The sequence below is a fragment of the Carcharodon carcharias genome, chromosome 19 (assembly GCF_017639515.1).
Source record: "Carcharodon carcharias isolate sCarCar2 chromosome 19, sCarCar2.pri, whole genome shotgun sequence".
NCBI lineage: Eukaryota > Metazoa > Chordata > Chondrichthyes > Lamniformes > Lamnidae > Carcharodon > Carcharodon carcharias.
In genome coordinates, this window is record NC_054485.1 from 56,401,523 (window position 1) to 56,424,201 (window position 22,679).

A 22,679-nucleotide genomic window follows, 5' to 3' on the forward strand; every position below is an offset into this window, starting at 1 on the left:
CTGCAGTGCATCTTGTAGATGATACACACTTCTGCCGCTGTGCATCGGTGCTGGAGGGAATGAATTTCGAAGGTGGTGGATGAGGTGCCAATCACACAGACTGCTTTGTCCTGGATGGTGTCGAGCTTCCTGAGTGTTGTTTGCGCTGCACCCGTCCAGGCAAGTGGAGGGTATTTCATCTCATTGCTGACTTGTGCTTTGTAGCTGGTGAACAGGCTTTAGAGAGTCAAAGGTCAAATTATTTTTCGCAGAATTCCCAGTCTCTGACCTGCTCTTATAGACATAGTATTTATGTGGCTAGCCCAGTTCACTTTCTGGTCAATGGTAACCCCCAAGGACGTTGACAGTGGGAGGATTCAGTGATAGTAATGCCATTGAATGCCAGGGGAGATGGTTGGATTCTCTCTTGTTGAAAATGGTCATTGCTTGGCAGTTGTGTAGTGTGAATGTTACTTGCCACTTATCAGTCCAAGCCTGAATGTTGTCCAGGTCTTGCTTCATATGGGCACGGATTGCTTCAGTGCCTGAGGAGTCGTGACTGGTGCTGAACATTGTGCAATCATGAGCAAACATCCCCACCTCTGATCTTATGATGGACGGAAGGTTATTGATGAATCAGCTGAAGATGGTTGGGCCTAGGGCATTACCCTGAGAAACCCCTGCAGTGATGTCCTGGGACTGAGATGATTGACTTCCAATAACTACAATCATCTTTCTTTATGCTAGATATGCCTCTAACCACTGGAGAGTTTTCCCTATGATTCCCATTGACTGCAGTTTTGCTGGAGCCCCTTGATGCCACACTCAATAAATACTGTCTTGATGTCAAGGGCAGTCACTCTCACTTTGTCTTTGGAGTTCAACTTTTTTGACCACGTTTGTACTAAGGCTATGATGATGTCAGGAGATGAGTGGCCCTGGTGGAACCCAAACTGAGCATCAGTGAACAGATTATTGTTGAGTAAGTGCCGCTTGATAGCACTGTCGACAACCCCCTCCGTCATTTTACTGACAATCGAGAGTAGACTGAAGGGGCTGTAATTGGCTGGGTTAGATTTGCCCTGCTTTTTGTGGACAGGACATTCCTCGATGGTTTTCCACATTGCTGGGTAGGTGCCAGTGTTGTAGCTGTACTAGAACAGCTGGGCTAAGGGCATAGCTAGATCTGGAGCACGTCTTCAGTACTATTGGCAGAATATTGTCAGGGCCCATAGCCTTTGCAGTACCCAGTGCCTTCTGTCGTTTCTTGATATTACGTGGAGTGAATCGAATTGGCTGAAGACTGGCACCTGTGATGCTGGGGACTTCCGAGGAGGCCAAGATGGATCATTCACTCAACACTTCTAGCTGAAGATTGCTGCAAATGCTTCAGCCTTGTCTCTTGCACTGATGTGCTGGGCTCCCCATCATTGAGGATAGGGATATTTGTGGAGCCTCCTCCTCCTGTTAATTGTTTAATTGTCCACCAGCATTCACAACTTGATGTGGTAGGACTGCAGAACTTAGATCTGATCCATTGATTCTGGGAGCATTTAGCTCTGTCATTTGCATGCTACTTTCCCTGTTCGGCATGCAAGTAGTCCTGTGTTGTAGCTTCATCCGGTTGACATCTCATTTTTAGGTATGCCTGGTGCTGTCTTGGCATGTCCTCCTGCTCTTTTCATTCATTTACTGCAAAATCTGAGAGCCTTGTGCACGCTCTCTTTCCTGTTGTGCCATTAGTCATTCTACATGCAGGTCAGACTATTTTTCCCAACCACTTCCAGCACCTGCTGCGTTCAGAATGCACCTTGCCTTTAAAAGATGCAGACTGGCTTTAAATGGTGTTAGACCCTCATAACCTTGAACCACCTCCTCCCTCCCCCTCACTGCTAAGTGATGCAGTCACTCAATAATGTGTCTAGTACTGCACTGCATAGTACAATTATTTAAATAAGCAGGCAGCAAAAGCTTTGCTGCCTGCATTGGAAACAATGGGTGCAGGTTAATCATCCAGTGGGATTACTCTGTTCATTTTTGGGCTCTGTCAAATTTTCCCCCAAATTTGAGTTAATGTGATATTTTACTGTTTTGTATTGTACCTGTATCCTTACTTTGTAAGTTATTATCTCCTGCTTTTACCACTCTCTAGACCTTGTGCTATTCTCATAGCAAAACCAGAAGCAACATCATTTGCCTATGTCACTCAAAAATTGGCCCCTCGCATCTCTTCAAATTACTCATCTGAGCTTGAGAGCTCACTGTTTGATGAATAACATGGAATAATTCAGTATAAACACTCCAGTGCAGTGTTAATTTACTAATGTAATACCTCATGACACTGAATCTCTCTTCCACCACTGAACTGTACAATATGCTAAGACTAAAAGCACTTTTGAGATGTTCATTGCATCATTTGCTCTCTATTAAAGCTGATGCAGTGTCCCAATGTCCCAATAGAGGTATATAAATTTATGAGGAGCCAAGATAGAGCAGATAGGAAGGACTTATTTCCCTTGGGTGGACAATACCCGGGGCATAGGTTTCAAGTAATTGGCAGAAGGATTAGAGGGAAGTTGAGGAGAAATATTTTCACCCAAAGGATAGTGGGAGTCTGGAAGTCACTTCTTTAAAGGCTAGCAGTGGCATTTAAAAAGCACTTGGACATTCAGTTGAGGTGACATTAACTGCAGAGTTACAGAGCAAGAGCTAGAAGGTGGTCTTCGACTGGATAGATCTTTCTTGACCAGCACAGACATTATGGACCAAGTGGCCTCCTGTACTGTAACTTATTTTGTTTTTTTAATGTTCCATTACATTCAGAAAGGATGGCCATAATTTTACAGCCCCTCGATGTCCTAAGGATAGGATGGCAGCTGGTGGTGGGGGGTGGAGGTGTAACGTGGGTGCTATGCCAGCGGCGTCCCAATGCCTACTCACCTCCACTCAACCCACTGTGCTTTTACCAGTATATGTGGGGTGGGGGGGGGGGGCGTTGAAGGGGTGGGTGGGGGGGTGGGAGGGGCGGGAAAGTGTCAGTTGGCCCGCTCACCTGTATACCAATTGAGGCTGTTAACACCCCGACTGTAAAATTCAGCCTGATGTTACAGCAATTTTGTGACACAGTTAGCATTTCTAATATATATGTAATATTCATTATGTAGGATCTTTTTTGGCCGCTGCTTCACCCTCATGCTTTCGGTTTTATAACAATGAACCTTGAATGTCTTACAGCATATAAAAACTGTGACCTAATCCATTATGCTAAGGTATGCAGTGCTCAAAAGTCTCCAAACTGCACTCTGAATGAGTAGAAACACCTTGCTCTCATCTCGTAAAAACAGCTGAGGCTGGATGCTCAATTGGCATGTCTCTGTGATCAGAATAATATTAATTGTGGTCAGTGTCACTACAAGAATATCTTACAACTACTAACTTGAACATTAGAGTACAGAGGGGAATCTGATTCATTCAAGCTTGATAAACAGTCACCAGTAAAATGAATTAAAACTTTCTTTCAAAAAAAACCCATTACTTTCCATGCAGATCAAGTACAAGAAATTTAAAATGGATGTCAGGCAGATGGATGGTTCAGGTGCTGAATGTTCTTACATTGACATTCTTTGCTTTTGACAGTCAGTATTTAGTTAAATTATCAATAAGGGTTGCAATGATTAATTGAATGCAAAGTGTTCCTAGCATCTGCAAAATTTACAATTCAGCCCATACTATAACAGTAGAAACTAATATGCATTTTTCAAACAGAGAGCACTATTAATTCATTGACCCTTGTCAGATGACTAAATGTATAAGTAATCATATAATTGTGGGGAAAGATGATCTGTGGTTTTTAAAAGGATAAATTATGGATGTCTAATTAAAGGTTGAACATTAAGCTGAGCCACAAATTGGTGCTCAGGCTTTTTATTGGATGAACTATTGATGAGAAATAAGTGGTTATTGATCATCCTGTTAAAGTAATATCCGTTAAACTAGTAACTATTGACATCATAGACAAATTTTGAACTCTGAATATAGTCTGAAGTGCCAAAGTAAGTTAACCCTCTGCCACCAAAAAAAGACATAATTAGTCTTGTTGCTTTTTTGATGGTTTTTAACGTTACATTCACCAATTCTATCTCAACAATACATGCCATGATATGGCTTTGGTTCTGTGTATTCTGGGCACCCTCTGATGGATCGCTCAAATGAACATTTATTCCATCTGAGACAAGATGCTGAATGTTGCCAGATTGTTCGCCTGCAGTAGGCATTCCATTCATATTTGTGTACCTCCAGCAGGACTGACTGGATGGTGATCAGAAGCAAAAACCTGAACTGAGTTTTCTTCATTATCCTAGTGTAGGGCTGTAACCCATATCCCTCCTAAAGTCAACTGAGCTTGTACAGCTCAGGAATGAAACCTGGGGTTGTTCTAGTCTCTATGGGCCAGCTATTCACTGGCTGAACCATCAGGGAAGCCAATAAATCCTGTTAAAGAAGAATGGTTCCTCTGATTCTGTGACTAAAACATGTAAGTACATGTAGAATAACACAGTCACAAACACAGTGTAAATCATACCAATATTTCTCTTCCCAATATCAAAGGGATTCAGTTGGTAAGGAATATGACACATTAAAGATGTACAGCCTAGTGAGGAATGTGGAATATCAATGGGGTCTAGGTAGGTAAGGAATGCAGCACATTTAAGAGTGACCTGCTGGGTTGGAGCACACAGTACTACATCAAAGACAAAAACAGAATTACCTGGAAAAACTCAGCAGGTCTGGCAGCATCGGCGGAGAAGAAAAGAGTTGACGTTTCAAGTCCTCATGACCCTTCAACAGTGTTCTGTTCATTGCTTTCCATTTCTCTCCTGGTGTTTGACAAGGTGTTTACTAAAACCCGCTTTCACAGCCATATTTCCTTTCTCAGTGACTGTCTCCATCTCCGACTTACCCCACGTGGATTTCAACTGAAATTCCATCCCTCATGTTTCGAGCCCACCCAAGATGACAGGTATCCCCAGGACATAAAACGTTTCTCGGACTGCTGTTCCCGTCGCATTCTGAGATCCACACTCAGTGCCATGTGCCGCCATATGAACACACTCAACCTCTCCCTCCAGCAGCACCACTGCACCCTTTTTCAAAGCTGCGCGTGCCCCCAGTTTTATTTTATTCTTCGTCTCATCTGACACCTCAACAAGAAACTTTTTCTCTTTCTCTCAAGTACTAAGGAAGACAAGCTCCAACATCAACACCAACACCCATCCAGGACCCTCCACCCCTGCCTGTCCCTCTGTCCCCACCCCATCTTCCAATCCCAGACCCGGCCATGTATTCACTATACCCCCTGACCTTCCCCTCTCCGACGCTGAACGTTCAGTGCTCAGCAAAGGACTTAGTTTCATACCCTTACACTCTCATCTCAATGAATTTCGGGCTCGGCACGATGCTGAACTCTTCTTCCGCCGTCTTCGTCTCCGTGCTCACTTCTTTGGGCAGGAGTCCTCTCCCCGTTCAACGGATCCTTTTACCCACCTCCAATATTCTCCCTCCACCTGGACCCATCCCTCTGGATTCTTACCTTCTCTTGATCTTTTCATTGAGAACTGTCGGCGTGACGTTAGTCGTCTCAATTTCTCTGCTCCTCTCACCCATTCTAACGTATCGCTCTCTGAACTTAATGCACTCCGTTCTCTCAGGGCCAACCCTAACATTGTCATCAAACCCGCTGACAAGGGTGTTGCTGTTGGTGTCTGGCGCACTGACCTCTATGTCGCGGAGGCTGAGCGTCAACTCGCAGACACTTCCTCCTACCTCTCCCTGGACCATGACCCCACCACTGAACATCGAACCATTGTTTCCAGAACTGTCACTGACCTCATCTCCTCTGGAGATCTTCCTTCCACAGCTTCCAACCTGACAGTCGCCCAACCTCGGACGGCCTGCTTCTACCTCCTACCCAAAATCCACAAACAGGACTGTCCCGGCAGACCGATCGTGTCAGCCTGTTCCTGCCCCACGGAACTCATTTCTCGCTATCTTGACTCCCTTCTCTCTCATCTTGTCCAGTCGCTTCCCACCTACATCCGTGATTCCTTTGACACCTTACGTCACATCAACAATTTCTGGTTCCCTGGCCCCAAGCGCCTCCTCTTCACCATGGACGTCCAATCCCTCTACACCTCCATCCCCCACTGGGATGGTCCGAGGGCTCTCAGCTTCTTCCTCGAACAGAGGTCCGAACAGTCCCCATCCACCACTACTCTCCTCCGTCTAGCTGAACTTGATCTCACACTGAACAGTTTCTCCTTTAAGTCCTTTCACTTCCTCCATGGGCCCCAGATTTGGCTGTCTCTTTATGGGGTATGTGGAACATTCCTTGTTCCAGTCCTACTCCGGCCTCCTCCCACAACTCTTTCTCCGGTATATCGATGATTACTTCGGTGCTGCTTCGTGCTCTCGTCAGGACCTGGAAGAATATATTAATTTTGCTTCCAATCTCCACCCTTCCATCATTTTCACATGTCCATCTCTGACGCTTCCCTTCCGTGACCTCTCTGTCTCAATTTCTGGTGATAGACTGTCCACCAATATCCATTACAAGCCTACCGACTCCCACAGCTACCTCGACTACAGCTCCTTACACCCCGCTTCCTGTAAGGACTCCATCCCATTCTGTCCATTTCTTCGCCTCCGTCGCATCTGTTCTGATGATGCTACCTTCAAAAACATGTCCTCCTTCTTCCTTAACTGAGGTTTTCCACCCATTGTAGTTGACAGGGCTCTCAGCCGTGTCCGGCCCATCTCCCGCACGTCCGCGCTCACGCCTTCTCCTCCCTCCCAGAAACATGATGGGGTCCCCCTTGTCCTCCCTTATCACCCCACCAGCCTCTGCATTCAAAGGATCATCCTCCGCCATTTCCGCCAACTCCAGCATGATGCCATCACCAAACACATCTTCCCTTCACCCCTCCGGCGGCATTCCGTAGGGATCGTTCCCTCCGTGACACCCTGGTCCACTCCTCCATCACCCCCTACTCCTCAACCCCCTCCTACCGCATCTCCCCATGCAAATGCAGAATATGCAACACCTGCCCCTTCACTTCCTCTCGCTTCACCATCCAAGGGCCCAAACACTCCTTTCAAGTGAAGCAGCATTTCAATTGCATTTCTCCCAACTTAGTCTACTGCATTCATTGCTCCCAATGCGGTTTCCTCTACATTGGAGAGACCAAATGCAGACTGGGTGACCGCTTTGCGGAACACCTTTGGTCTGTCCGCAAGCATCACCCAGACCTCCCTGTCGCTTGCCATATTAACACTCCACCCTGCTCTCTTGCCCACATGTCTGTCCTTGGCTTGCTGCATTGTTCCAGTGAAGCTCAATGCAAACTGGGGAAACAGCACCTCATCTTCCGACTAGGCACTTTACAGTCTTCTGGACTGAATATTGAGTTCAACAACTTTAGATCTTGAACTCCCTCCTCCATCCCACCCCCTTTCAGTTTCTTCCCCCTCCTTTTTGTTTTTTCCAATAATTTATATAGATTTTTCTTTTCCCACCTACTTCCATTATTTTTAAATGTTTTCCACCTATCGTTTATTTCACCCCACCCGCATTAGAGCTACCTTGCTTGTCCTGCTCTCCACTTTTAATTATCACATTCCTTTAGATAATATCACCACCTTCAACACCTCTTTGTTCTTTTGTCTGTGACATCTTTTGGTTATCTCCTCCTCTCACTGCTTGCTTGTCCCAACAACTGCCCCCCCTCCCCCCCCACCTTAAACCAGCTTATATTTCACCCCTTTCCTATTTCTACTTAGTTCTGTTGTATGGGTCATGAGGACTCGAAACGTCAACTTTGCTCTTCTCCGCAGATGCTGCCAGACCTGCTGAGTTTTTCCAGGTATTTCTGGGTTTTTTTGGATTTCCACCATCCGCAGTTTTTTGTTTTTATCCAGCTAGGTTAATTTTCATGAGCAAAAATGCTTTGGTGGAGTGCTTACCCAACTTCCCATATGCCTCCTTGCCTCACAAATGCAAAAGATGAACTTTAACCTCTAACTTCAAAAGAAACATCATTTTACTTTAAATTTAAGCCAAATGAAGGGTCATTTTATGCAAATAGATATTCAGGAAAGAAGGATGGGATCTGGGGTCATTTTACTGGTGAGAAAGATGAAAACTCAATCAGGACTGGTCTCCTCACCTCTGATTAATTGAATAAATAAAATTAGGAGTTACTAAACTTACTATTTTAATTCTGTATTGTCTATGTATTCAATTTTAGGATCAGAGGTAATGAACAATTTTCCTGGACAACTTTCTGTAATCTTTATTTAGGTCAGAACCGCAATGAAAAGCAAGGTTTTAATTTGAAAGATGGAATCGTGGTCAGGGATTGACTGATGTTCAGCTACATATTCTTGTCCACAGTTGACTAAACAGTATTTGGTACAGATATTTTAAAAGTTCACCCTTATTTTCTTTTTGATTCTTTCCTTTTTCTGCAGGTTCTGTAATTCCTCCTAAACTGAGGAGTGTACAAACATATTGTTGATTACCACATGTCACAGATGCCAATATGGGCAGGTGCTCCTGCACTAGAATAATTGTGCCTGATTGCCTTTCATAAACTGGTAATACTTCAAGCCATGGAAGAGCATCACAGGCAATAACCCTTCCCCCATCCTTGTAGAAGAACATCAAAGTCCATAAGGACACCTCTCCACAGGCTGTGAGACAATGACTCCCATCCCATTCCTCGAATAGTATAGGTGCCTTCCAATGATAACCTGCTAGAAGGGTTGAATGGATGTCATGACATAAAGATCAAGCTCATTTGTGCTGTTATCTGCAGTTGATCACTGTGCTGACATTGAAGCCCCAGGTTTGCTCTTATTCTGTTTCAATATCAGGATTATGACAAGATAAGACTTTTGCCACCCACAGTCTCATTCCTGATCTCTCACACTTTCTAAGGCCAAGGGCATTTTAATATTTCTGGAAGACTCCCACTTCATTAAGGGTCAATTTGAGACACCTCTCTCTGGGATGGATGGAGAGATACCTGTCCCTGGAGGATGGGACAGAATAGAGGTGCTATGTAGCATTTCCATAGCAAGGGCTGGTGGTATGCTAAAAGGATTTTGGAAAATAGAAAATCTACTCGATTCTTTTGAAGAGTTTCTGTTCTGCATCAGTTGGTTTATTAATCAATTGTGGCAGGGAAACCAATTTTTCAAAATGAATTCTGCCCAGTTTGAACCATTAGCAGTGGTGGGTGCTAGTGACACATGACATCCCTTGTGTCCGTGGGACTGAGGATACAATGGAGGCAACAACAACGCTATAGTCTAAAGTGGTGCAGTTTAGGGATGGGCCTAATGTAATACTGGTTCAAGAGCCATGCTTCCAGTTTGAAGCTGAATTTACCAGGATACACTCAAAGAAACAGTTCTTCAAGAATCTATCTTGCAAAATGAAGTCTGAATCTGTGAACTAAAATTTCTTCACCATTTCTGTGATCGAGATTGATTAATCATTGTACTCCAACTTCTTGCATTCTATATATTGCAAGCTAATTACACCTGTGCTGCTTTTCTCAACTGTTTGTTTTCTCTGCATTTAAACTTGGAGTCTTTATTTGTCCTCATTTTTGCTTTGCATTTGTTTCAAGTCAGGCAAGTGAAGCCCGTAGCGGTTTGATGCTCAAATGTTCCAAGTGTGGAGTTGTTTCAACTACAGCATTATCTGCCACCATCACCAGTAACGCCATGTTAGTCTCATCCATTTGATCTAACTCTTGCATCATGGGTAACTTTGAAAGATAAAGTATCCCTTTTTCTCAGACAAAAAAGACTTTAAAAAATAAATTAAATATTATAGATCTGTGATAATGTATATATTTTTGGAATATTAAAGGACAGAAGGAGGCCTTACAGCCCATTGTGCCTGTGTCAGCTCTTTGAAAGAGCTATTCAGTTGATCCTAATCCTATTCCCTGCTCTTTCCCCATATGTCTGTGTGCGTGTGCTCTTTATTTAAACCAATCCGCATTCCTACTCCTGATCACTATCCAGCGACCCCTGTATGATCGCCTGATGATGACAGGATTGAGTTTACATGTGATGCCACCCAGCATCAAATAGCTTGCCAAAAGAGTCACATTTGATAAAAAGTCATGTGGAATAGCCAGAGAACTGTCAGTGTCTGCATAATCTGTAGCTCAGCATGAATCAGCACCTTCAGGATAAAGGGAGGAAACTAGAATAAAACTATCAACTTTACTTATGTGTGGAAGAAGATCTGTCTTTATTATTTTATCCTATCCCACTTTCGATGCCAATCTTTCAGTCTTTATTCACCTGAGAGTAATTTTACTTACGTTGAAGGAACAACAGGCTTGGTCGGAAACATTATTATTAATAATGATGCTGCTTTAGTGGCAACATGCCGCCATATATGAAATTGCTGTGTGCAAAGGCACTGTTCATTATAGAGGCAAGTCACGTCTTCAGTCTTCACCTTCAGTCATCTCTGTGTACATCTTGGGACTGCACCACATTTGAATATGAAAAACATTGATTATTCAAAAGTTTTATGATTTACAAATTGACCAGCTCCTGTTTATTTGATATCAAATCAATATACTCCCTTTGGCACAGGCACTGAATTGCTTCTGATGGCTCAAGTTATTACATAAGTAATTTCCTTGCATCCTGGGAGTTGAAACAATCACTATTGTCCATGTTGTTCAGCCAATGACATCATCCGATTCCAGCTTGAATTGGTCCATTTCTTTTACCTAGAGAAGGTGAGAGTCTTTGTCTGGAGCATTCAATTTGTCACTTCCCCTTTCCTGACACTTTTCTTATTCCACTTCCATTGCCATTCATTCACTTCCTCTGAAGTATTGAGCCAATCACTCATCTTTCTTCCCAGGATTGAATCAATCACTTTTCCTTGTTCCCAATATTTATTTTTATTCGTTCTTGGGATGCGAGCATTGCTGGCATGACCAACAATTATTTTCCATCCCCAATTGTCCTTGAGAAGCAGTTGGTGAGCCGCTTTCTTCAACTACTGCTTTTAGAGAGGGAGTTCCAAAATTTTGATTCAGCAACAGTGAAGGAATAGTAATAGATTCCCAAATCTGTATAGTGTGTAAGGGAAACTTGCAGATGGTGGTGTTCCTATGCATCTGCTGTCCTTGTTCTTCTACGTGGTAGAGATCATGGGTTTGGAAAATGTTATTGAAGGAGCCTTGGCAAGTTGCTGCAATGCATCTTGTATATGGTACATACTGCTGCTACCATATTGACGGAGGAATTGAATGTTTACGGTGGTGAATGGGATGCCGATCATATGGGCTGCTTTATTCTGGGTGGTATCAATCTTATTGAGTTTTGTTGAGCTGCATTCATCCAGGCAAGTGGAGAATATTCCATCACGCTCTTGACTTGTGCCTTGTAGATGGTGGACAGGCTTTGGGAGTCAGGAGATGAGTTACAATCTGCAGAATTCCCAACCTCTGACCTGCTTTTGTCATTCATAGTATTTCAGTGGCTGTTCTTGTTTAGTTTCTGGTGACCCCCCCCCCCCGCAAAGATGTTGATGGTGGAAGATTCAGCAAGTCATACCATTGAATGTTAAGGAGGTATGATTCGTTTCTCTTTTGTTGGTGATGGTGCTTGCCTGGCATTCTGTAGCACCAAAGCTATTTGTTGCTTATCAGCCTAAGCCTGAATATTGTCCAGTTCTTGCTACATGCAGACTCAGATTACTTCAGTATCTGAGGAGTTCCAAATGTACTGAACAGTGTACAGTCATCAGCAAATACCTCCACTTCAGACCTCATGTTGGAGCGAAGGGCATTAATGAAACAGCTGAAGATGGTTGGGTTTTGGACAAACCCCTGATGAACCCTTGCAGTGATTTCGTAGGGTTGAGATGATTGACCTCCAGCAACCACAACCGTCTCTTTTTGTGCTAGGAATTATTCTAACCAGTGGTGAGTTTTCCTCCTGATTCCCATTGCCTTCACTTTTCTAGGGATCTTTGATCAGTCAAATGCTCCTTTACTATCAAGGGCAGTCACTCTCACCTCATCACCTGAGTTCCGCTCTTTATTCCATGTTTGGGGCAAGTTGTGTCTGGAGCTGTGTGGCCTTGGCAGAAACCAGAGAATAGGTGATCAGTTTGTTGCTGAGTAAGTGCCTCATGACAGCACTGTCGATGACACCTTTGCTGATGATTGAGAGTAAACTGAGGAGGCAGTAATTGGCCACATTGGATTTATCTTGTTTTTTGTGGACAGGACATACCTGGGCAATTTCCCACATTGTTAGATAGATGCCTGTGTTTTATCGGTACTGGAACTGCTTGGCCAAGGGCACGACTAGTTCTAGAGCAATTCTTCATACTACAGCCAGAATGTTGTCGGGGCCCATATAGCCTTTGTGGTATCCAGTGCCTTCAGCTATTTCTTGATACCATGTGGAGTGAATCAAATTCTCTGAAGACTCACATATATGATAGCAAAGACCTCAGGAGAAGGCCAAAAATGGATTGTCCACTCAGCACTTCTGGCTGAAGGCAGTTGCAAATGCTTCAGCCTTGTCTTTTGCTATGCTGGGCTCCCCCATCATTGAAGATGAGGATGTTTATGAAGCCTCCTTCTCTGGTCAATTGTTTAATTGTCCATCACCATTCACAACTGAATGTGGCAGGACTGCAGAACTTCATTATGATCCTTAGTTGTGGGATGCCTTAGCTCTGTCTATTGCATGCTGCTTCTCCTGTTTAGTATGCATGTAGTCCTGTGTTGTAGATTCACCAGGTTGACACCTTATTTTTAGGTATGCCTGTTGCTATTCCCAGTATGAACTCCTACACTCCTGACTGAACCAAGGTTGGTCCCCTAGCTTGATGGTAATGGCAGAGTGAAGGATATCCTGGGGCATGACACTACAGATAATGATTAAATAAAATTCTGCTGCCGATGTCCCAAAGCGCCTCTTTGATGCCCAGTTTTGAGTTGCTAGATTGCTCTGAATCTATTCAATTTAGCACGGTGCTGGTGCCACACATGATGTAGAGTGTCCCCAGTGTGAAGACAGGACTTTCCTTCACAAGGTCACTCCTACCAATACTGTCATGGACATATGCGTCTGTGACAGGTACAGATCAAGTGGGTTTTCCCCTCTTATTGGTTATGTCACCTTCTGCCACAGACCCAGTCTGACAGAAATGATCTTCAGGATTCAGCCAGAACACTCAGTAGGAACACAGGAACAGGAGAAAGCCATTCAGCCCGTTGAGCCTGCTCCATCATTCAATACAATCATGGCTGATCGAACTGGTGGTACCAAGCTAATCTTGATGATAGACAATGAAGTCTCCCGACTCAGCGTATATTCTCCGTACTTACTATCCTCAGTGCTTCTTTCAAGTGGTGTTCAACATGGAGAAATACTGATTCATCAACTGTGGGAGGGCAGGAGTTGTAATCAGTAAAATGATTCTTTGCCCATGGTTGACCTGATGATGTGAGATTTCATGGGGTCAAGAGTCAATGTTGGGCACTCCTGCAGCCACTCCTTCCTGACTGTATACCACTGTGCTGCCACATCTAGTGAATGTGTCCTGCCAATGATGAAGGATTCTGGAGTAGTGAATCAATCACCTTTCCTTGTTCCCAGTGTTGAATCCATAGCTTTTCCTTGTTTCCAGGATTGAATCATTCACCTTTTTTTACCCTGATTTATGAATCATTTACATTACCTTCTTCCCAGTAATGAATCAATCACTTTTCCCACTCCTGAATATTGTATCGCTGCCTTACTCTTGTGTTGTGTTAGCCATATTTTTGCCTCATTATTCAGTTAACCACTTCTCTCTCAGTACTGTAAATTAACAAAATCTCTGTTCTTTTGAACCATAAAATCAAAGTTAGATGCACCTGACTTAAAAAGGTACATGTATTTAACCTATTGCTTAGAGAGGTAGGCAAATGAGTTGTTTAAGGCTTTTATTAACTATATTACTTCACAGTTCTCAGTGTATCTAATGCACAGACTGGTGCACACCCACTTTAAAGGGATACTGGATCTTTATTCCTATAGGCCTGTATGAGGTAATATTTCTTCAGCAGCTTCTGATTAACAATGCAAGATATACCACGGTATGTTTTCAGCTCCAGTGAAAAGTGCTCGATGCAGCTTTCTATTGCACTTTTTTATGAATGCTGTAAAATATGGGTGATAAGGTGCATTTGTATAAATCACATAATTTTCTGTGTTTAGTTTTACCAGCAAAGTACAATTAAAAGTTGCATATCAGGAAAATTCTGTGGTTCAGTGGATTAGCCATTGGTTTAGACAACTGGAATCACTGCAAATCTGGTGCACTGATCTCTGAGCCCATTTATCAGAATATAAGAAATAGGATCGGGATGACTATATGTCCCCTCATGCCTGCCATTCCATTCAATATGATCATGGCTGATCTTCAGCCTCAACTCCACTTTCTCACCCACTCTCCCTATCCCTTGAGAGATCAAAAATCTGTCTGTCACAGCTTTAAATATGTTCCACAATGAAGCATCTACAAATTCCCAGAGTAGAAAATTCCAAATATTCTCAACCCTTTGAGTGAAGAAATTTTTCATCATCAATCTTAAATGATCAGCCTCTTATATATTATCCTCTTATATGTTCATATATTATCCTGAGGCTAGCTGTTCTAGGTTCAGTCTAAATGTGAGCCATCTCCAGCACCAAGCTGGCCATTGAAGCTGGAACACTGCAGCAGTTCAAAAAGGCAGCTCACCACCACCTTCTTAAGGGCAATTAAGCATGGGCAATAAATGTTGGCCCAGCCAGTGACGCCCACATCCGATGAATGAATAAAACTTTCAAACCTCTGAATTATCTGTGAATTGTGAAGAGGCAACAGTTAAAATACCTGAAACAGCCTCCAGTTTACTGTGCAAAATGTTCTTCATTACAACATGATTACAATTCAAAGGTACTTAACTGGCTGTAAAGCACTTTGGGATATCACAGGGTTGTGAAAGGTGTTATATAAATGTAAGCCTTCTCTTTCTTTTTAAAACTGCTGCAAAATGACGTGCTATTGATTGAGAAAAGATAGCTTTGCAAACCAGAAATTGCAAGCCTCTTGGAGGCCTCAGTGAGAGGAAGTTTGATGCCCTTCCAGATCTAAACCTTCAGGAGATAGCATAAACTAGAACATCAGTTCACAGTGTTGGATGTGGCTGCCTTGTATGGAGAAACAAATTTTGGGAAGGCGGTTAAGGCCACAAGAATCTCAGCAGCCAGCCATGATACCACTTCCTTCTTCAAGAGGAATTAATATGCTAGTCGGCTGCAGGGTTTCACATAAGAGTAGTGGTAATGGGCCACCTGGCATCAACCTAGGCACCGGAAATGATAATGGAAATTTCAGCCCTGTCGACCCTGCAAAGTCCTCCTTACTAACATCTGGGGGCTAGTGCCAAAATTGGGAGAGCTGTCCCACAGACTAGTCAAGGAATAGCCTGACATAGTCATCCTCACGAAATCATACCTTACAGATAATTCCCAGACACCACCATCACCATCCCTGGGTATGTCCTGTCCCACCGCAGGAGAGACGCATCAGAGGTGGCGGCACAGTGGTATACAGTCAGGAGGGAGGTATCCTGGGAGTCCTCAACATTGACTTCGGACCCCATGAAGTCTCATGGCATCAAGTCAAACATGGACAAGGAAACCTCCTGCTGATTACCACATACCACCCCACGTCCACCATATCATCCCTGCACTCCCCACACTCCTCAGTTGATGAAACAGTACTCCTACATGTTGAAGATCACTTGGAGGAAGCACTGAGGGTGACAAGGGCGCAGAACGTACTCTGGGTGGGGGACTACAATGCACCACTACTGACTGAAATAGCTGAGCCCAAAGGACATATCTGCTAGACAGGGTCTACAGCAGGTGGTGAGGGAAACAATAAGAGGGTAAAACACACTTGACCTCATCATTGCCAATCTGCCTGCCACAGATGTATCCATCCCTGACAGTATCGGTAGGAGTGACCACCACACAGATCTTGTGGAGACAAAATCCTGTCTTCACTTTGAGGATACCCTCCATCATGTTGTGTGACACTACCACCATGCTAAATGGGATAGATTTCAAACAGATGTAGCAACTCAAGACTGGGCAACCGTGAGGCACTGTTGTCCATTAGCAGCAGCAGAATTGTACTCAACCATAATGTTTAACCTCATTGCCTGGCACATCCCTGACTCTACCATTACCAAGCCAGGGGATCAACCCTGGCTTAATGAAGAGTGCAGGAGGGCATGCTAGGAGCAGCAACAGGCATACCTAAAAATGAGCTGGTGAAGCTACAACTCAGGACTACTTGCTTACCAAGCAGCATAAGCAGCATGAGTTTAGACAGAACTAAGCAATCCCACAATAAATGGATCAGATTTAAGCTCTGCAGTCCTGCCACATCCAGTCGTGAATGCTGGTGGACAATTGAACAATTTGCTGGAGGAGGAGGCTCCACAAATATCCCTATCTTCAATGATAGGGCAGCCTAGCACATCAGTGAAAAGGTAAGACTGAAGCATTTGCTGCAACCTTCAGCCAGAAGTGCCGAGTGGATTATCCATCTCAGATTCCTCTGGAGGTCCACAGCATCATAGATGCCAGTCTTCAGCCAATTTGATTCACTCCACGTGATATCAACTGAAGGCACTGGATACTGCAAAGGCTATGGGCCCTGACAATATCCTGGCAATAATACTAGCTGCAGAGCTTGCTGCCCCTAACAAACCCCCCCCACCCCCTTCCCTAGGCAAGCTGTTCCAGTACCAGCATCTACCCAGCAATGTAGATAATTACCCTGGTATGTCCAGTACACTAAAAGCAGGACAAATCCAGCCGCCAATTTCTGCCTCATCAGTCTACTCTCGATCATCGCTAAAGTGATGGAAGGGGTCATCAACAGTACTATATTGCGGCACTTGCTTAGCAATAACCTGCTCATTGACACTCTGTTTGGGTTCTGCCAGGATCACTCAGCTCCTGACCTCACTATAGCCTTGGTTCAAACATGGACAAAAGAGATGAACTCCAGAGGTGAGGAGAGAATGACTGCCCTTGACATCAAGGCATTTGACAGAGTATCGCATCAAGGAGCCCTTGCAAAACTGAAATCAGTGGGAATTGGGGGCAAGCTGTCTGCTGGTTGGAGTCATACCTAGCACAAAGGAAGATCGTTGTGGTCAATCATCTCAGATTCAGGACATCACTGCAGGAGTTCCTCAGGCCCAACCATCTTCAACTGCTTCATCAATGACCTTCCTTCTACCATAAGGTCAGAAATAGGAATGTTTGCTGATGATTGCATCATGTTCAGCACCATTCATGAATCCTCAGGTACTGAAACAGTCCATGTCCAATTGCACCAAGACCTGGACAATATCCACGCTTGCGCTGACAAGTGTCAAGTAATGTTCATGCCACACAAGTGCCCGCCCAACAAGGGAGAATTTAACGATCATCCCTTGACATTCAATGGCATTACTCTATCTGAATTCCCCACTATCCACATCCTGGGGGTTACCATTGACCAAAAACTGAACTAGACTAGTCATATAAATACTGTGGCTACAAGAGCAGCTCAGAGGCTAGGAATCCTGCAGCAGGTAACTCACTGACTCCCCAAAGCCTGTTCACCATCTACAAGGCATAAGTCAGGAGCGTGATGGAATACTGTCCACTTACCTGGATAAGTGCTGCTCCCACAATTCTGAAGAAGCTTGACCCAGGACAAAGCAGCCCGCTTGATTGACATCCCATCCACAAACGTTCACTCCCTCCACCACCGACGCACAGTAGCAGCATTGTGTACCATCTACAAGATGCACTGCAGGAACTCACCAAGCATCCTTGAATAGCACCTTCCAAACCCATGACCTCTGCCATCTAGGACCAAGACAGCAGGCACATGGGAACACCACCACCTGGAAGATCACCTCCAAGCCACTCTGTCCTGACTTGGAAATGTATCACCATTCCTTCATTGTTGCTGGGTCAAAATCCTGGAACTCCCTCCCTAACAGCACTGTGGATGTGCCTACACCACACGGACTGCAGCGGTTCAAGAAGGTAGCTCAGCACCACCTTCTCAAGTGTGATAAATGGTGGCCTAGCCAGCAATACCCACATCCTCTGAATGATTTTTTTAAAAGTTAGGTTTTACATATCCAAAGCAAAGCACAGCAACATGCTAACTTAAACAGCCAGCATTGACACAATGCATGATGGGTAGAGCACCTGCCTTGCTCATCATTTGAGCATTACGCATGAGCTTTATTCTTCATTGGTAATTTTACAGCAGAAGACAGATATTAATCGATGGTATTTCAAGAATTAAGCAAAACATCGTAGGACGTGAAATAATGCAGTTGTCACATTGCTCGGCATCAGAAATTAAACCATAGATCCATATAAAGGTTACGGTGCAGAAAGAAGCCATTCAACCCATCATATCTGTGCTAGCCAAGAAGAGAAAAAAGAAATTAGCTACTCATTTTTATCCCACTTTCCAGCACTTGGTCCATTGCCTTGCAGGTTACAGCACTTCAGATGTAGATCCAGGTACCTTTTAAATGAGTTGAGCGTTTCAGCCTCAACCCACCAACTTAGGCAGTGAATTCCAGATGCCCACCACCCCCTGAGTGAAAAAGTTTTTCTTCATGTCCCCACTAATCCTTTTGCCAATCACCTTAAATCTATGCCCCCTGGTAATTGATCCCTCTGCAAAGGGAAACAAGTCTTTCCTGTCTACCCTATCTAGGCCCCTTCATCATTTTGTACATCTCAATTTGGCTACCCCTTAGCCTCCTCTTTTCTAAGATAGCACCTGACATTAATTTCTTCCTGGCTTGCTGCTAAGTCCTCACTGGGATTTTCACACTGTCTTTATTGTGGCACTTCAAGTCTGCACCCCTTAGTTCAGGTATACAAAGTTTTCCTTTAGGCTGCTAGTGGAATGTTAGAGGATGATTTAGTTATGACATGGGACAATTTTAAACTAAGTGCTAGTTGAATTCAATGGGCAGTAAAATCCAGAGAGGTCTAAAACTGGTGGCCAATCCAATCCCATCAGTTTCCCACCGAGCAGATTAGATTAAAAATATTCCTATGAGCTAGCTTCTTTACACCTACCGTCTGCTCCTGTCCATGTTTTACACAACAGTGTCTTGAGCCGTGGTTGCATTGGGTAGCCTTAGCTTCCCTGGTATCATCTTTACACTCTTCATCTTTCACCACAAAGTTTGGTATAATGAATAGCTTTAAATCATGACACAATGAGTGTTCCTTGGAAAGTGTGGTTTAATCTACATGATTCTGCGCATATTGTACTGAGATTGAAATAACCATTATACGCCATACAAGACACAGCATTGTGCAGAGGGATACAAGTAGAAACACTAGTGCAAATACTGACCCTGTGGACTCTCAGAATTGTCTTGTCACATTGCTGTTGTGGATCACTGATGAGATTGTTGGCCCTGCTGACAAATGCATCAGTAACTGTATCACAAAACTGTGACCTGCAAACTGGCAGACATTACAAATGTTCCCAGTGCTCGCCAGAGAGGCTTAGCAAATCACTTGAGGGCCACTGGCAGCAACATTCAAATGTTACATATTGTGCATAGATCTGAAGGAATTACTACAGCTTTGTCAATACATCGATGTGAAATCTCAGCCTTCATAGATACATATCCTGAGGCTTCATTCAAGGTATTAGAGCATAGGAAAACCCCACCAGTGTTACTTTCATGAATTTTCATAAGGCTTTTAATAAAGTACCTTGTGCAGCCCTGATGAAGAAACTGGGAACTATAGATGTCGAGGGCAATATTTTGGATTTTATGCAGGGTGCATGTACAAACCCCAACATGTAAAGGAGAAACACACAGAACCTATCCGAAAAGACAATTGAGTCAAGGTTGTCCACAGTCACCTTGTCAGTGTCCTCATTAGCAATGCATTGAACGGAATCCCAAAATACAGATTTAGAGTATCTGTTCCAGATACTTCTGAAAGAGTTGGAGCACTCCTTTGTGCAGATGAATATGTTGTTTGAGGACTGACCAGGGAATCTATTATATTGTACCCACCGGCTTCAACATGGACAGCGGAATCAGATGCTGAATGCCCCAAATGTTGTATTAATGCTTTCAAATGCCCAAGAAGGAACTTTGAAGTGTTCTTTAGAAGATAGAGAAGATATCCCTTTCATTTACTTATTTATTTCTGTATCATGGAGATCTACTGGATGCCAAATGCCTGGACACAGTCCTTTATTCTTCATTCTTGCCTTTATTCACTGATAGCAGAGTCTCATTATAGGTTAAGCTTGGGACAAACAGTCTTCCTTCATGGTTTGAAATAGCATGTACAGCAGTTCTGGGTCTTTTTCAAAGCCCAGGACTATTCTGTGAGGTAAATCTTTCTTAAAAAGAGAAACAGTTTCAGGAATGAGAACTCCAAACTCCCCAATTTGTCACTGGGTAGAAGGATTGTGTGCAGCACTGAATTTCGGCATAGAATCATTAAGCACAGAAAGAAGCATTCGGCCCATTATACTTGGCATGATGCAAACTCATGGGTTGGCTCTGCCATCTCACTGAAGACAAAGATCCACCACATGGCTGAAGCGGTATGGTGCATGTCTTTGCTGATGTCAATGCTGATGATGGTGTTGGATTTACATTGAATGGTGAGTTCTGCTGCTTATCATGTTGGCTATGAGAAGACTCTGGTCCACCAATCAGGGGCTCAAATCCACATTGGATATTGCCCAATGACCAACTAGTGACACCCGCTTGGTGGGAGGTGAAGGAAGCTACAAAGTGTCTTGGAATTAGCGTGGTGTCCAGATAACACATTTAGTGATGAAAGTTTGAAACCGAAACAACTTTGTGACAGACCTGATAATCTGAGAGCTAAGGCAGGTAGGCCATCAGTATACCATGGCACCTTAAATCATTGATCAACTAGTCATATCACTGTTGCATTTGGGAGGAGTGAACTTACCACTCTACAAACCAGTGCCTTGTCAATTAGGATTGTCCCAATAGGACAAGAATCTGAGAGCTTGCCCATGCTATGTACTGCTACATCTGTGCAATTTTAGTGGGCTAAATTTCAGCCATATGCCACAAACATCGAGGCCAGAATTTTCTACCCTGATTGGCATCAGGTGTCATGGCGGGTGCGAGTGAACAATATGGCAAGAAGGCCAAAAATCGAATTTATGCCATCATCAATGGCGGGCCACTTTTCCTGCTGTCCAATGTCGGGAACCTAATTTCAATGCATTTGCATCTCATCATATGAACAAGGAGCAGGGGCAGGCCATTCGACCCCCTCAGCCTGCTCCATCATTTAATAAGATCATGGCTGATCTGATAGTAACTTCAAATCTGCATCCTGCCTATCCCTGATAACCTATCACCCCCTTGCTTACCAAGAATCTATCCACCTCTGCCTTAAAAATATTCAAAGACTCTGCTTCCACCACCTTTTCAGGAAGAGAGTTCCAAAGACTCTCAACTCTCAGAAAAAAATTGGCTTCATCGATGTTTTAAATGGGCAACCCCTTATTTTTAAACAGTGACCCTTAGTTCTAGATTCTCCCACATCCTCTCCATATCCACCCTGTCAAGACACCGCAGGATCTTATATGTTTTAATCAAGTCAGCTCTCACTCTTCTAAACTCCACCGGGTACAAGCATAGTCTGTCCAATCTTTCCTCATAAGACAACCTGCCTATTCCAGTTATTAGTCTGGTAAACCTTCTCTGAACTGCTTCCAACACATCTACATCCTTCCTTAAATAAGGTGACCAAACTGTGCACAGTACTCCAGATGTGGTCTCACTAGTGCTTTATATAACTGATGCATTACCTCCCTACTTTTGTATTCAATTCCCCTCACAATAAATTACAACATTCTATTAGCTTTCCTAATTACCTGCTGTACCTGCATACTAACCTTTTTTGATTCATGCAGTAAGACACCCGGGTCCCCCTGCATCTCAGAGCCCTGCAATCTCTCACAATTTAGATAATATGCTTCTCTTTTATTCTTCCTGCCAAAACGGACAATTTCACATTTCCCACATTATACTCTATTTGCCACATCTTTACCCACTCACTTAACCTATCTATGTCTTTTTGTAGCGTCCTTTAGTCCTCTTCACAACTTATTTTCTTACCTATCTTTGTGTCATCAGCAAATTTCGCAACCATCCCATCTATCCCTTCATCCAAGTCATTTATATATATTGTAAACAGTTGAGGTCCCAGCACTGATTCCTGTGGCATACCACTTGTTACATCTTGCCAATCAAAAAAAGACTCATTTATGCCTACCTTTTGCTTCCTGTTTGCCAGCCAATTTTCTGTTCACGCCAATATGGTACCCTCTATACAATGAGCTTTTATTTTCCACAATAACCTTTGATGTGGCACTTTATCAAATGCCTTCTGGAAATCTAAGTACAGTACATCCGCCGGTTTCCCTTTATCCATAGAAGGTTGCTTCCTCACGTAACTCGAACAAGTTGGTTAAACATTATTTT

At 43.6% G+C, this 22,679-nt stretch overlaps 1 protein-coding gene across 1 annotated transcript in view; it reads left to right on the forward strand.

Annotated features, from left to right (window-relative positions):
* adgrb2 (adhesion G protein-coupled receptor B2) overlaps window positions 1-22,679 on the forward strand; it is a 1,120,188-nt gene that overhangs the window by 967,212 nt on the left and 130,297 nt on the right. Inside the window, exon 29 of the mRNA XM_041212905.1 lies at window positions 9,672-9,770. Within this exon, the coding sequence (XP_041068839.1) occupies window positions 9,672-9,770 (99 nt within the window). The remainder of the gene's footprint in view (window positions 1-9,671; window positions 9,771-22,679) is intronic.